Source organism: Callithrix jacchus, chromosome 12 (assembly GCF_049354715.1).
Source record: "Callithrix jacchus isolate 240 chromosome 12, calJac240_pri, whole genome shotgun sequence".
In the NCBI taxonomy this organism is placed as follows: domain Eukaryota; kingdom Metazoa; phylum Chordata; class Mammalia; order Primates; family Cebidae; genus Callithrix; species Callithrix jacchus.
The window spans coordinates 57,208,534-57,223,125 of record NC_133513.1 but is presented as its reverse complement, the minus strand read 5'-3'; the positions used below and the strand labels follow the sequence as shown (position 1 = coordinate 57,223,125).

Sequence of the window (14,592 nt, the reverse complement as noted above, 5' to 3'; positions counted from 1 at the left end):
TAAGTCACTTTGAAGGCCTCTAAGAACTTGCTTAATGAATCTGGGTGCTCCTGTGTTGGGTGTGTATATATTTACGATAGCTTCTCTTCTTGTTGAATTAAACCTTTTATCATTATATGATGCCCTTCTTTGTCCTTTTTGATCTTTGCTGGTTTAAAGTCTGTTTTGTTGGAAACTAGGATTGCAACCCTTGCTTTTTTCTGTTTTCCATTTGCTTGGTAAATTTTCCTTTATCCCTTTGTTGAGCTTATGTGTGTCTTTGCATGTGAGATGGGTCTCTTGAAGATAGCATACCAGTGAACCTTGGCTCTTTATCCAGTTTGCCACTCTGTGTCTTTTAATTGGGGCATTTAGCCCATTTATATTTAAGGTTAGTATTATTATGTGTGGATTTGATCCTGTCATTGTGATGCTAACTAGTTATTGTGCAGACTTGTTTATGTGGTTGTTTTTATTAGTATCACTAGTCTGTGTACTTCAGTGTGTTTTTGTAGTGGCTGGTAGTGGTTTTACCTTTGCATATTTACTGTTTCCTTCAGGAGTTCTAGTAAAGTAAGTGTGGCGGTAACAAATTCCTTCAGCATTTGCTTGTCTGAAAAGGATCTTATTTCTCCTTCACTTACGAAGCTTAGCTTGGCTGGATATGAAATTCTAGATTGAAAATTCTTTTTTTTTTCTTTTTGAGAGAGAGTCTCACTCTGTCTCCCAAGCTGGAGTACAGTGGTGTGATCTCCACTCACTACAACCTCTGCCTCCCAGATTCAAACAATTCTCCTGCGTCAGCCTCCCAAGTAGCTGGGACAACAGGCATATGCCACCATGCCTGGCTAATTTTTGTATTTTTAGTAGCGATAGGGTTTTGCCATGTTGGCCAGATTGATCTCAAACTCCTGACCTCAAGTGATCTGCCTGCCTCAGCCTCCAAAATGCTGGGATTACAGGTAAGAGCCACTGCACCCAGCCAGTGAAAATTCTTTTCTTTAAGAATGTTGAGTTTTGGCCCCTAGTCTCTCCTGGCTTATAGGGTTTCTGCTGAAGGGTCTGCTGTTAGTCTGATAGTCTTCCCTTTGTAGGTGACTTAGCCTTTCTCTCTGGCTGCCCTTAACATTTTTTCTTTCATTTTAACCTTGGAGAATCTGATGATTGTGTCTCTCAGGGATGGTCTTCTCATGGAGTAACTTACTAGGGTTACTCCTAGTATTTCCTGAATTTGAATGTTGGCCCATGTAGCAAGGTTGGGGAAGTTCTCATGGATATCTTGAAGTATGTTTTCCAAATTGGTTCTATTCTCCCAGCTCTTTCAGGTACCCCAATCAGTTGTAGATTTAGTCTTTTTACACAATCCCATATTTCTCAGAGGTTTTGTTCATTCCTTTTTATTCTTTTTTTTTTTTCTATTCTTGTCTGCCTGTCTTATTTCAGAAAGATAGTCTTCAAGCTCTGAGATTCTTTCCTCTCCTTGATCTATTCTGCTATTAATACTAGTGATTGCATTATGAAATTCTTGTATTGTGCCTTTTTAGCTCTATCAGGTCAGTTATGCTCTTCTCTGTCCTGGCTATTTTCTTTGTCAACTGCTGCAGTGTTTCATCATGATTTTTAGCTTCCTTACATTGAGTCAGAACAGGTTCCTTTAGCTCAGTGAAGTTCGTTTTTATCTACATTTTGAGGTCTGCCTCTGTTATTCCAGCCATGTCAGCTACAGTCCCATTCCAAAGCCCAGCTGGAGAGATGATGTCGTCATTTGGAGGAGAGAGGGCACTTTGGCTTTTTGCATTTTCTGTGTTCTTGTACTGATTCTTTCTTATCTTTGTGGGCTTATCTACCTTCAATCTTTGATGTTGCTGACCTTTGGGTGGGGTTTTGGGGGTTTCTCCCTCTTTTGTTTTCTGGAGACAGAGTCTCGTTCTTGTTGCCCAGGCTGGAGTGCAGTGGTGCAATCTTGGCTCACTGCAACCTCCACCTCCTGTGTTCAAGTGATTCTTCTGCCTCAGCCTCCTGAGTAGCTGGAATTACAGGTGCCTGCCACCATGCCCTGCTAATTTTTGTTTATTTTTTAGTAGAAACAGGGTTTCACCATGTTGGCCAGTCTGGTCTCAAACTCCTGACCTCAGGTGATCCACCTGCCTTGGACTACCAAAGTGCTGGGATTACAGGCATGAGCCACCGTGCCCAGGCTTCTTCCCCCTTCCCCCCTCCCCCCCTTTAACAGTCTGGCCACTTTTCTGTAGGGCTGCTGTGGTTTATTGGGCGTCTGTTCCAGTCCCTAATTCCCTCATATTTTCCAGTACCTGGAGGTATCACCAGTGAAGGCTGTGAAACAGCAAAGATAGCAGGCTGCCCCTTCCTCTGGAGCTCCATCCCAGCAGAGTACAGACCTGTTGCCAGCCTTAACATACCATTAGGTGGTGGCTGGAAACCCCAGTTGGGAGGTCTCAGCCAGCCAGGAGGAAAAGGACTGGGGACCTACTTAAAGAAGCAGTCTAGCCCTGCTTTCATAGAGTGACTGAACTGTGCTGGAGTACCATTTCCACCCCCCACCCCCACCACCCCTTGTTTCAATCAGGTTGCCCTCTTCAAAGCCTGGAGGCTGAAAGAGCTCAGTTGCTGAAACAGCAAAGATGGTGGTCTCCCTCTTCCTCTGGGAGCTCCATCTCAGTGGGGTACAGAACTGTTGCTGACCTGAACACACCTATAGGAGGTAGCTGGATACTCCAGTTGGGAGATCTCACCCAGCCAGGAGTAAGGATCGAGGACCTGCTTAAAGAAGCAGTATGGCCACTATGCCATGCTGGGGTACTGCTTTCACCCCCAGACAGTTTCCTAGAGCAGCTATACCATGCTGGGTACTAATTTCACCCCCAGAAAGTTTCTTAGAGCAGCTATACCATGCTGGGGTACTGCTTTCACCCCAAGAGAGTTTCCTAGAGCAGCTATACCATGCTGGGGTACTGCCTTCACCCCCAGAGAGTTTCCTAGAGCAGCTATACCATGCTGGGGTACTGCTTTCACCCCCAGACAGTTTCCTAGAGCAGCTATACCATGCTGGGTACTAATTTCACCCCCAGACAGTTTCTTAGAGCAGCTATACCATGCTGGGGTACTGCTTTCACCCCCAGGGAGTTTCTTAGAGCAGCTATACCATGCTGGGTACTAATTTCACCCCCAGACAATTTCTTAGAGCAGCTATACCATGCTGGGGTACTGCTTTTACCCCCAGACAGTTCCCTAGAGCAGCTATACCATGTTGGGTACTGCTTCACCCCCAGTCAGCTCCCCAGAGCAGCTGTACCACGCTGGGGTACTGCTTTCACCCCCAGACAGTTTCCTAGAGCAACTATACCATGCTGGGTACTGTTTTCACCCCCAGACAGCTCCCTAGAGCAGTTATACCATGCTGGAGTACTGCTTTCACCCCCAGTCAGCTCCCCAGAGCAGCTGTACCATGCTGGGGTACTGCTTTCACCCCCAGACAGTTCCCTAGAGCAGCCATACCATGATGGGTACTGCTTTCACCCCCAGACAGTTCCCTAGAGCAGCCATCCCATGATGGGTACTGCTTTCACCCCCAGACAGTTCCCTAGAGCAGCCATACCATGATGGGTACTGCTTTCACCCCCAGACAGTTCCCTAGAGCAGCCATACCATGATGGGTATTGCTTTCACCCCCAGACAGTTCCCTAGAGCAGCCATACCATGATGGGTACTGCTTTCACCCCCAGACAGTTCCCTAGAGCAGCTATACCATGCTGGGGTACTACTTTCACCCCCAGACAGTTTGGACTCCCCACAGGCTAGAATGGCTAAGTTGTCCAAACAGCAAAGATGGCAGTCTGCTCCTCCCTCTGGGCACTTCATCCCAGGAAGAAATCAAAACTCTGTCTGCCAGAGAATATGGGTGGGCAGAGCTGGCTGGAGGCCCCAGTTGGGAGGTCCTGCCCAGAGATAAGGAGGGATCAGGGTCCCACTTAAAGACGCAGTCTGGCTGTGTTTTGGTAGAGCTAAGACTCTTAACAGTCAGGATGGCTTGATAACAAAAGGAGGGCAATAGGAAAAAACAAAACAAAACTTCAGCCTTAGGCAACCAAATCTGTAATGCATTTTGATATAAATAGAAGCTGGTAGAATGTTAAGGTGAGAGGGGAGGGAAAAAACTGTAGAAGTAAATAGACAATCTCTTTCCTCTCCTCACCCTGGCCTGGCTTAGGTGGTGAATGACAAGATCGTGGCCAGCAACCTTGTGACAGGTCTACCCAAGCAGACCCCGGGGAGCAGCGGGGACTTCATCATCCGAACCAGCAAGCTGCTGATCCCGGTGACCTGCGAGTTTCCACGCCTGTACACCATTTCTGAAGGATACGTTCCCAACCTTCGAAACTCCCCGCTGGAAATCATGAGCCGAAATCATGGGATCTTCCCATTCACTCTGGAGATCTTCAAGGACGATGAGTTTGAGGAACCTTACCGGGAAGCTTTGCCCACCCTCAAGCTTCGTGACTCCCTCTACTTTGGCATCGAGCCTCTGGTGCACGTGAGCAGCTTGGAAAGCTTGGTGGAGAGCTGCTTTGCCACCCCCACCTCCAAGATTGACGAGGTCCTGAAATACTACCTCATCCGGGATGGGTAATGCTGCTGCCGGAACCATCTCATCACCCCTAGTTTGTATCCGACTTCTAAGTTCACAGCACACCCAGCCATTTACTAAAACTGCATGGCACAACTGTCAGCCCTCTGCTAGTTCAGGGACCACTTATTGACGTTTTGGAGGTAAAAACCAGTGAGGGAAAGGAGAGTAAAAAATGGCTCCTAGGCCAGGCATGGTGGCTCACACCTGTAATCCTAGCGCTTTGGGAGGCCAAGGTGGGTGGATCACCTGCGGTCAAGAGTTTGAGACCAGCCTGGCCAACATGGTGAAACCCTGTCTCTACTCAAAACACAAAAATTAGCTGGGTGTGGTGGTGGGTGCCTGTAATCCCAGCTACTTGGGAGGCTGAGGCAGGAGACTCGCTTGAACCCGGGAGGTAGAGGTTGCAGTGAGCCAAGATTGCACCACTGCACTCTAGCCTAGGTGACAAGAGCAAAATTCCATCTCAAAAAAAAAAAAAAAAGGCTCCTAGGGGTCTAGCCCATGTGACTGACTAGATCCTATTAACCAAGATGAAAAGATGCGTATAGAAAAGCAGATTTGAGGTAAAAATGCTGAATTTCGTCATTCAAAATGATATATTGAATAAGTTCATTTTTCAGATACCTGCAGGATACCTAGGAAGAGAAGTTCAGTGGGCATTCAGTAGAAATGCATTATCAGCTAGACTAGGTAACATGGTCTGGACTAGAACTGAGGACAGGAAATCATCTGATTCCCTGCAGGATTCCCTGTAGGATTGAGTAACCTGCTCAGAGATGGCAGAGCATGCATGGAGGTGGGGGCTGAGATCCTGTTCATGTGGCTGAGAGTGCAGGGCACAAGGAGGCAGCAGACATAAATTCCTCTTCTAAGAAGTTTGATAGTCAAGGACAGAGAAGAAATATTTGGTAGATTTTAGGAGAAGAAAGATAGAGATATCACGATTTGGTTTTGTGCTTGTTTTTTTTTTTTTTGAGGATGGAGGACAGTGCGGGGTCTTGCTCTGACACCCAGGCTGGAGTGCAGTGGTGCAAACACAGCTCACTGCAGCCTTGATTCCCCAGGATCAAGTGATCTGTCCATCTCAGCCTCCCAAATAGCCAGGGCCACAGATGCACATGACCATGCCTGACTAATTGTTTTCTTTTTCTTTTTTTAACAGAGGGAAAAACTGAATGTTTATTTGGTATTATTGTTCTTTTATTTTTTCTAGAGATGAGGTCTCACTTTGTTGCCCAGGCTGGTCTCAAACTCCTGGGCTCAAGTGATCCTCCTGCCTTGGCCTCCCAAAGTGCTGGGATTATAGGTGTGAGCCACCATGCTGGCCCCCTCTGTACTTGTTTTATACAAAGGAGAGTTCCATGGTATTTCCTAAGGATCCTTGGTGTGGGATCTGCAGGTGTCCTGAGGTACTGATGAGACCTAACCCTTTTCACAGCCATTGCTTACATTCCCAGGAAAATTACATTCAAACCCAAACTCATAGCAGTATCTCATGAGCTTCTTCCTTGTTTTCCATGCCAGATGGGACAGAATCTCAGGTGGGGTCAGGAACTGCAGCTTAATCAAAGGGAGAAAGTCCAGTGCAAGCAGCTCAGCCCTCGGGGGCTTGCCCTCTGCCGGCTGGCCTGTGGGCTCTTGGACATTACTAAGTTGCTTTTACTCTTCTTGTTTCTCACCACAGCTAGCCTTCACCTGCTGCTACCAATCTCTTGCACAGCGATATTTCATCCCTTGATCCCCATTAGGATCAACTGAGATGCTTTTTAACAAATAGCAATGCCCCAACCCTGTCCTCTGTATTCCATTTCTATTGTCTTAATTCCCACCTTCATTATCTTTCACCTGGACAGCAAAGCAGTGTCTCTCTCTCTCTCTCTCTCTCTCTCTCTCTCTCTCTCTCTCTCTCTCTCTCGCTCACTCGCTCTCACTCTTGCTCTCTCTCTCTCTCTCTCTTTTGAGAATGAGTCTCATTCTGTCACCCAGGTTGGAGTGCAGAGCATGATCTCAGCTCACTGCAACCTCTGCCTCCTGGGTTCAAGTGATTTTCCTGCCTCAGCCTCCCGAGTAGCTGGGATTACAGGCGCGTGCCACCATACCTGGCTAATTTTTTGTGTTTTTAGTAGAGACGGGGTTTCACCATGTTAGCCAGGATGGTTTCAATCTCCTGACCTCGTGATCCACCCACCTCAGCCTCCCGAAGTGCTGGGATTACAGGTGTGAGCCGCAGTGCCCAGCCAACAGCCTCTTAACACAGCCTCCAAAACCTCATCTTTCACAGCTCAGCTCCACAGAGACCCTGGGTGATCCATTCAAACAGAAAATATGATCTTGTCACATCCTTGCTGAAAACCTATTAATGGTTCTTTATTACCTTTGGTCAGTAAAGCTGCTTCTCAGAAGGTGTACTTCCAGCCTCAGGTTCCTGTAGCTCCTTAAGCTCATTTTCATAATATGGAAAGTGCCATCCTGCACTACTCTGGATGGCCAGCAGCAGAGGACATCGGCAGACCTGTGGGTTTCTTGCCATCCTAAGGTGATTTCTAAAAGCTTTAAAATGAAAAGTAGAAGCAACATTTTTTATTTATTTTTTCAATGACTAGATCTACTTTTTTGCAATGGGAGGTAGATTATTGTCCCTTGTTACTTTAAAAAAAAAAAACTTTAGTGGAGTACTATTCACATATGATAAATAGACATATTTAAAGCATGTAGTTTGACAAGTTCTGATATGTATACCCATGAAGCCATCATGACAATCAAGATATTGAACATTTCTCTCACCCCAAAAGATTTCCCCTGCCCCTCATATTTACTTTTTGCGAAAATAAGAATATAATCATAACTCACTTACCGAGAAAAACATGTAACTATAATCTTCGTAGAGCTTGTGAAACTTATTTACATATGTGTTATTCAGACTGTAGAGAAGGACTATTTACTTTATTGATTGACTGATTGAGAGTCTCACTCTGTTGCCCAGGCAGGAGTACAGTGGTGCAATCTCGGCTCCCTGCAACCTCCACCTCCTGGTTCAAGCGATTCTCATGCCTCAGCCTCCCAAGTAGCTGGGACCACAGGCATGTACAACCATGCCCAGCTAAGTTTTGTATTTTTAATAGAGATAGGGTTTCGCCATATTGGCCAGGCTGGTCTCAAACTCCTGACCTCAGGTGATCTGCCTGCCTTGGCCTCTCAAAGTGCTGGGATTACAAACATGAGCCACCACGCCCAGTGGAAGGATTGCTTGAGTGGTCTTGAGATATTTACTTTTATTCTAGGCAGTTCTAAGACACTGCACTATTTATTTGGCAGCCCTTAGCATATACAGAAGAGAAAAAATATATATGCTTTAGAAGAAAAAAGCATAGACAAAAATGGGAAAACCACAGCAGTGTGGCCCTACTTTGTAAGCAGGCAAGTCATCCCATCTGTGGTGCTCTACAAGAATGATGTGTGTGAGACCCTCCAGCTCTTGGTGTGGCTCATGGGCCCTTACCCTCTGACCTCAGCCCTTTCAGTTTCTGCTCCTGCCAAAGGGAATTATTGACAATTCCCAGACTGTCACTCCTGAACTTTTGACTCTATGCACGCTGTTTCCTCTGCCTGACATCTTCTTCCCCACCTTTTCTTCCTGTCTGATTCTTACTGGCTCTTCAACATTCATGGAGGGTTTACTTCCTTCATGAAGCCTTTCCTTGTATCTTTCCATCTGAACTCAAAATCATTCTTCCTTTTTCCTTCTTCCTCAATTCCTAGCATATAGTAAGGGTCATTCAATATTTGCCAGGTTAACAATTGAATGAGTCTTTATAATAATCATAATCTGGGGCTAGTCCACAAACCTAAAATAAACATAACTCACTTTACTTATATTTATAAATTGTTTGATTATTCATTTCTTTGATTTTTCATTGTCCTCAGCTTAAATTTAAATCAAGCTGCTTCTCCCCTGATACTGAACACATTGATTCACTTCCCTCTAATTTTGGTTGGTGTATGCTCTGAGAATTCAAAATAATTTAACACAAGCCTAAGCAAAATATACCTAGAAAGTTAATCACCAGGAAAAGAAACATATTGAATTCCAAAATCAAGCATTGAACAAGTTTTGAAAGCAATTCATTCTGACTCCATTATACCTTTGTTACTTTCTTTCAGCACATGAACTTGGAGTTCAGAACTAGCATTGTCGAGTCATAGCAAACCCCAAATCCAGAGCCAACATTTGTCCTGGATTCTATTCTGAATGTGTTACCTTGTAATAACCTCTTCTGCTTCACTTTTTCTTTTAAAGAAAAATAACTGTTACTTTGAGATAAAGATAAATTGAAAATGCTCAGGCATTTATTTAGATTAAAAGTACTGTTTTAATATCAAGACTTACTATTATCTTAGATACTGGACTATAAACTCCTTGATGGCAGAGACCATATTATTCATCTTTATGTCCTCTGCAGCAGCCAGTACAATGTCTTGAATAGATTAGGTATGCAGTGAATATTTATTACAGAATATAATCAGAAGAGGGTATAAATGAATTTTACTTCAGGAAAATAAAAATGAGTAAAGAAATACAAGAAATAACAGAAACCTCTTTCAGTTCAGTGAAATGAGGTACTGGTAATAACACTAGTCAAGATGCCTTATTTTAAAACAATTTTGTTGGATTTTTCAAGCACACCGAAACAATAGTTAGCAAGGAACTGGATAGCAGTCTGGCCAGGCACCTTTGTGGCTCATTCCTGTAATCTCAGCACTTTGGGAGGCTGAGGCAGAAGGATTGCTTGAGTGGTCTTGAGTTCAAGACCAACCTGGGCAACATAGCAAGATTCTGTCTCTATGAAAAATGAAAAAATTATCCAGCTGTGGTGGCACACACCTATAATCCCAATTAGGAGCTGAGGCAGGAAAATTTCTTGAGCTCAGGAGGTTGAGGCTGCAGTGAGCTGTAATTGTGCCACTGCACTCCAGCCTGGGCAACACCAAGATCCTGTCTCAAAACAAAAGCAAAAAAAGAAAAAAGAAAAAAAGTGGTCTGTGCATGTAGATCCAGTACCCAGTTTCATAGGTTTTAACATCTGACCCCTACTTTTTTCCTGGCCCAGGAACTATTAGGTACCCACTAAAAGGCAACTATGTCCAGAAAACACAAAAGTTCCTCTAGAATTTAGAACGGGAAAAATAATATGAGGGTGATTCTTGGTCTATAAGAAGTTTCATGAATATCTAAGACTTTGGCCTCAGCTGGTGGGAACATGGCTCAGTACAGCCTCAGCCTCCTGAGTAGCTAACTTTTTGTATTATTGGTAGAGACAGGGTTTCACCATGTTGGCCAGACTGGTCTCAAACTCCTGAGTTCAAGCAATGCTCCTGCCTCAGCCTCCCAGAGTGCTGGGATTACAGGCATGAGCCACCTCGCCTGGCCAGGAGTGCTTCTTTTCCCCCAGCTAACCCTGAGGTGAAACTAGGAGTTTCATGTTAAGCAGTAGACCTGAGATTAAAACCCCAAAACCCTATTAAACTGCAATTTAACATTAAATTTGGGAAAAGAGAAATTAAAACAATTTGGAGATACGTGACTTTTACCCAATAGAACCAGTTATTATCTAAGAAACTTGGATATTTATGTCACTTTGGTGCACGCACTGCAGTTCCCTCACTTTTTATCCCCTTCAGTGGTCAGTTGCTATTAGGGGTCGAATGCATAGTTATTAAATTTTGTTAAAGAAAAGCCTTCTCAAATCAATACTAAGGTACACAGAGGCAGAATTCCTGCACTATATTGCAAATGGAAAGACAGCCTTACTAGCAAAAGGTATCTTTGAAATAAATGGTGTTGCCATTGCCAACATTTAAACACATTAACAGGTAGCCATGGTGCCCAGTTTGTGGGTACAGAGAATGATAAGTGGGACAGATACTATTAGTAAGGCTAGGTCTGAAGAGGACTTCACAGGGGAAAAATAGATTTTTCTTTCATTCCCAAAAAGCTTGAGTACAGTCCAGCTGCCTCCACCCCTTTGGCTCTCCTTGGGCCAAAATGTTGGACTGGATTGTTTTTCCATCTCTGTTGAAACAATCAAGTCTTATGTGCTATCTGCCCTACTTTCAGCTGTGTTTCAGATGACTCTGTAAAGCAGTACACATCCCGGGATCACCTCGCAAAGCACTTCCAGGTCCCCGTCTTCAAATTTGTGGGCAAAAACCACAAGGTGAGTTGAACATCTTTAACTTATAACCCCTGAACTTGAGCCTTTTTTATGGTGTCATAATGTGTTGAGGTTCTAAGAGCCCTCTGTTAGGATCTGCATGGCCTCAAGAAAAAGTATAGAGAAACTGGCCATCTAGAGGCTTAACCCTTTCATGTATGTCACACCCCCACCCCCTGCCAAAGTAACTGTGCTGTTCCCCCACACCACCCACCAAAATAACTGTGCTGGTCAAAGAAAATACTATAGGATCATAATTTAAGATCTTTGTGGGCAAGTATGGTTGAAAAGCCAGTGCGGTGATTGGTCAAATGGCAAGGGATATAGACAGGAAATTCACAGAAAAGACAAATAGTGAAATGTTCACTGAAAATAGTACTTAAGTGCTGATGAAAACAATTATAAGACACCATTTTATACATATTAAATTTATGAAAATTACAAAATACAACACTTACAAGGTTATAGGGAGAAGTATACAGTGACAGTATAAATTGGTACACTTTCTGGAACATTGTCTGATAATATGTGATAATAATCATAAAATCATCCTATTCTTTTATCTAAAAATTCCAATTCTCACAGTTTCTTAAAAACAAAATAAAACAGAGGCAGGAGGATCGTTTGGGGCCAGGAGTTTGAGACCAGCCTGGGCAACACAGCAAGACCCCTTCTCTACAGAAAATTTTAAAATTAGCTGGGCATAATGGTATAAACCTGTAATCCTAGCTACTCAGGAGGCTGAGGCAGGTCACTTGAGCCCAGGAATTCAATGTTACAGTGAGCCATGATCGGGCCACTACACTCCACCCTGGGTGAGAGAAAGAGAACCTGTCTCTAAAAACAGCAACAACAAAATTTTAAGCCAAAACAGACAAGGTGTGTTGGAAGTGTTTGTAGAGCATTGTTATAAAGGGGTAAAAGAAAAAGCCCCAAACAAACAGGGCTAACGGCCACAGTATATCAATTCAATGCAATATTAAGAGTTATTAAAATGGGCCGGGCGCGGTGGCTCAAGCCTGTAATCCCAGCACTTTGGGAGGCTGAGGCGGGTGGATCATGAGGTCAAGAGATCGAGACCATCTTGGTCAACATGGTGAGACCCCGTCTCTACTAAAAATACAAAAAATTAGCTGGGCATGGTGGTGCGTGCCTGTAATCCCAGCTACTCGGGAGACTGAGGCAGGAGAATTGCCTGAACCCAGGAGGCGGAGGTTGCGGTTAGCCGAGATTGCACCATTGCACTCCAGCCTGGGTCACAAGAGCGAAACTCCGTCTCAAAAAAAAAAAAGAGTTATTAAAATGATATATATGGGAAAAGCAGACATAAAAACTGTTGTCATGACAACATACAGGCATAGTAAATATATTACATTTAAAATATATATATACCCTTGGATAGAGGTTGTAGTGAGATAAGGTGGAAGTTTTTTTGTTGTTAGAGTGTAGTTGTTGAAACATTTAAACAAAAGGAAGTCAAAGAGGCCAACATTCTTTTCCACACTGCTGGTAAGTGTATGCGAGTCCTTTCCAGCTATACAAGGGTTATGGAACAACTGCTAACAATGATGGCTGATCCTGATCACCCTCAACCAGGCAGGAAGCGTAGGCAGTTACAACCGAACGGCGCTTCCAGAAAACACTGGTCATGTGATAGCACAAGTGCACGCACGGGAGCCAGTGCTATCCCCAGACCTTGATGTGAAGAAGGAAGATGTTCAAGTTCTTAGACGTTGCTTCACAAAGGTCTCTGCTGTTCCAGCTCCATGCAGAAGTTATGAATGGGTGTTTTTAAATCACTCATGTGACTTAAATGCCAGCTTTGCCACATTTTTACTAAATGTTCCTTAGTAAGGCAAGTTCCTTAACCTCTCTGTTTCTTCAACTGTAAAATGGGGATGATAACCTCTACTTCCAAGGGCTCTTGTAAGATTCCACGAGATAATGTTTGGGAACATTTTGTATTGTGTCTGGCTCCTTGTAAGTGCCCCACAAGTGGCAGCAGTTACTGTTTTTATTAACCATTGTGATCATCTCTTCAGGAAGTGTTTCTGCACTGCCGGGTTCTTGTCTGTGGAGTGCTGGACGAACGTTCCCGCTGTGCCCAGGGTTGCCACCGGCGTATGCGTCGTGGGGCAGGAGGAGAGGACTCAGCCAGTCTACAGAGCCAGATGCTAACAGGTGGCCCAATCCACATCGACTGGGAGGACTAGTTTGTGGCCACACCTGTGTTGGGTCACTGAGTCCGTGTTGGGCGGCTCTGCTCTTTGGAGCTTCTCCCCACGCCCTCCAAGAACCTAAGTTCAAACTTCATACTGTGAGTTCAGACTCCCAGCACCAATTCACTCTGATGGTGGTCCATTGGGTCGGCACAGGCCACAGCACCGCTGAACAATGTGGCCTGGGTGGGGTTTCATCTTTCCAGGGTTGAAAGCTCAACTGTCCACCCAGAAAGAGACTCACCCTATTTCCCTCATTTCTTTCCTACAATTAAATACCTCATGTACGATGCAATCAGACCATAAAATCAGAAGTTGGGTATAATATTTCAAGTTAGAAACCCTAGAAAAATTAGGCCAGGCACGGTGGCTCACGCCTGTAACCCCAGCACTTTGGGAGGCCAAGGCAGGTGGATCATGAGGTCAGGAGATCCAGACCATCCTATCCAACATGGTGAAACTCCATCTCTACTAAAAATACAAAAATTAGCTGGGCATGGTGGCGGGTGCCTGTAATCCCAGCTACTTGGAAGGCTGAGACAGGAGAATCACTTGAACTTGAGAGGTGGAGTTTGCCATAAGCCGAGATCATGCCACTGCACTCCAGACTGGACAACAAGAGCAAAACTCTGTCTCCAAAAAAAGAAAAGAAAAAAAAAGAAACCCTAGAAAAATTAAACTGAAATTATTAATGACTCCTTAAATATGTAAATAATAGTTATATCTTAAAATTTCAATTCAAATACAGAGTAGTTATAGGGGACTTGGAAGTTTACCAATAAAACAGCATGTAATTTTAAAAGTAGTATTTGGTTTTTCTGTTGCTTACTATTTTCTTTTTCCTTTTTTTTCCTTTTTTTTGAGATGGAGTCTTGCTCTGTCACCCAGGCTGAAGTACAGTGGTGCAATCTCAGCTCACATAACCTCTGCCTCCTGGGTTCAAGCAATTCTACTGCCTCAGCCTTCTGAGTAGCTGGAATTACAGGCTCGCACCACCACACCCAGCTAATTTTTGTATTTTTAATAGAGATGGGGTTTCTCCATGCTGGACAGGCTCGTCTCAAACTCTTGGCCTCAGGTGATCCACCTGCTTCGGCCTCCCGAAGTCCTGGGATTACAGGCGTGAGCCACTGTGCCCAGCTATCTTTTGATACTTCTAATATATTGCCTTAAGTGAAATATTTTCACCTAATAAATATTAATAAATTCATCGACATGCATTTAAGTGCTTCAGTGACTGAGCTGTAACAGAATTAAAGTTTGGTACCATATTCTCTGTTACTTGGTATTCTATGCCCTCAGGCTAAGACAATAGAAAAAAGTATACAATTCTGCCATACTCTGTTTTGTAGACAATAAGTTTTATTGAAATAAATATAAACCACAAAGATAAATTTTATCTGCAGTTAACCCAATTTCTTAGTATGCCAATTAATTTTATGGCCTTTACATAAGATCAGAAAAGTTTTCCTACTATTAGTTTTTAAAAGTTGCTACAGTATGGGTACAGTGGCTCATGCCTGAAATTCCAGCA

At 43.9% G+C, this 14,592-nt stretch overlaps 1 protein-coding gene across 5 annotated transcripts in view; it reads left to right on the top strand.

Annotated features, from left to right (window-relative positions):
* The window catches only part of OIT3 (oncoprotein induced transcript 3), a 53,248-nt gene that overhangs the window by 25,598 nt on the left and 13,058 nt on the right, over positions 1-14,592 (top strand). Inside the window, exons 7-9 of one of the 5 annotated variants that reach the window (XR_008475261.2) lie at positions 4,208-4,623; positions 10,743-10,842; positions 12,882-13,156. Coding sequence is in view for 3 of the 5 variants with exons in the window: in XM_017979018.4 (XP_017834507.1) it covers positions 4,208-4,623; positions 10,743-10,842; positions 12,882-13,052 (687 nt within the window). In the remaining 2 variants the exon portion in view is untranslated. Of the gene's footprint in view, positions 1-4,207; positions 4,659-10,742; positions 10,843-12,881; positions 13,861-14,592 lie in introns of those variants that run through there. The other 4 variants (XR_013524915.1, XM_078345601.1, XM_017979018.4 and 1 more) reach the window with 4 other exon arrangements.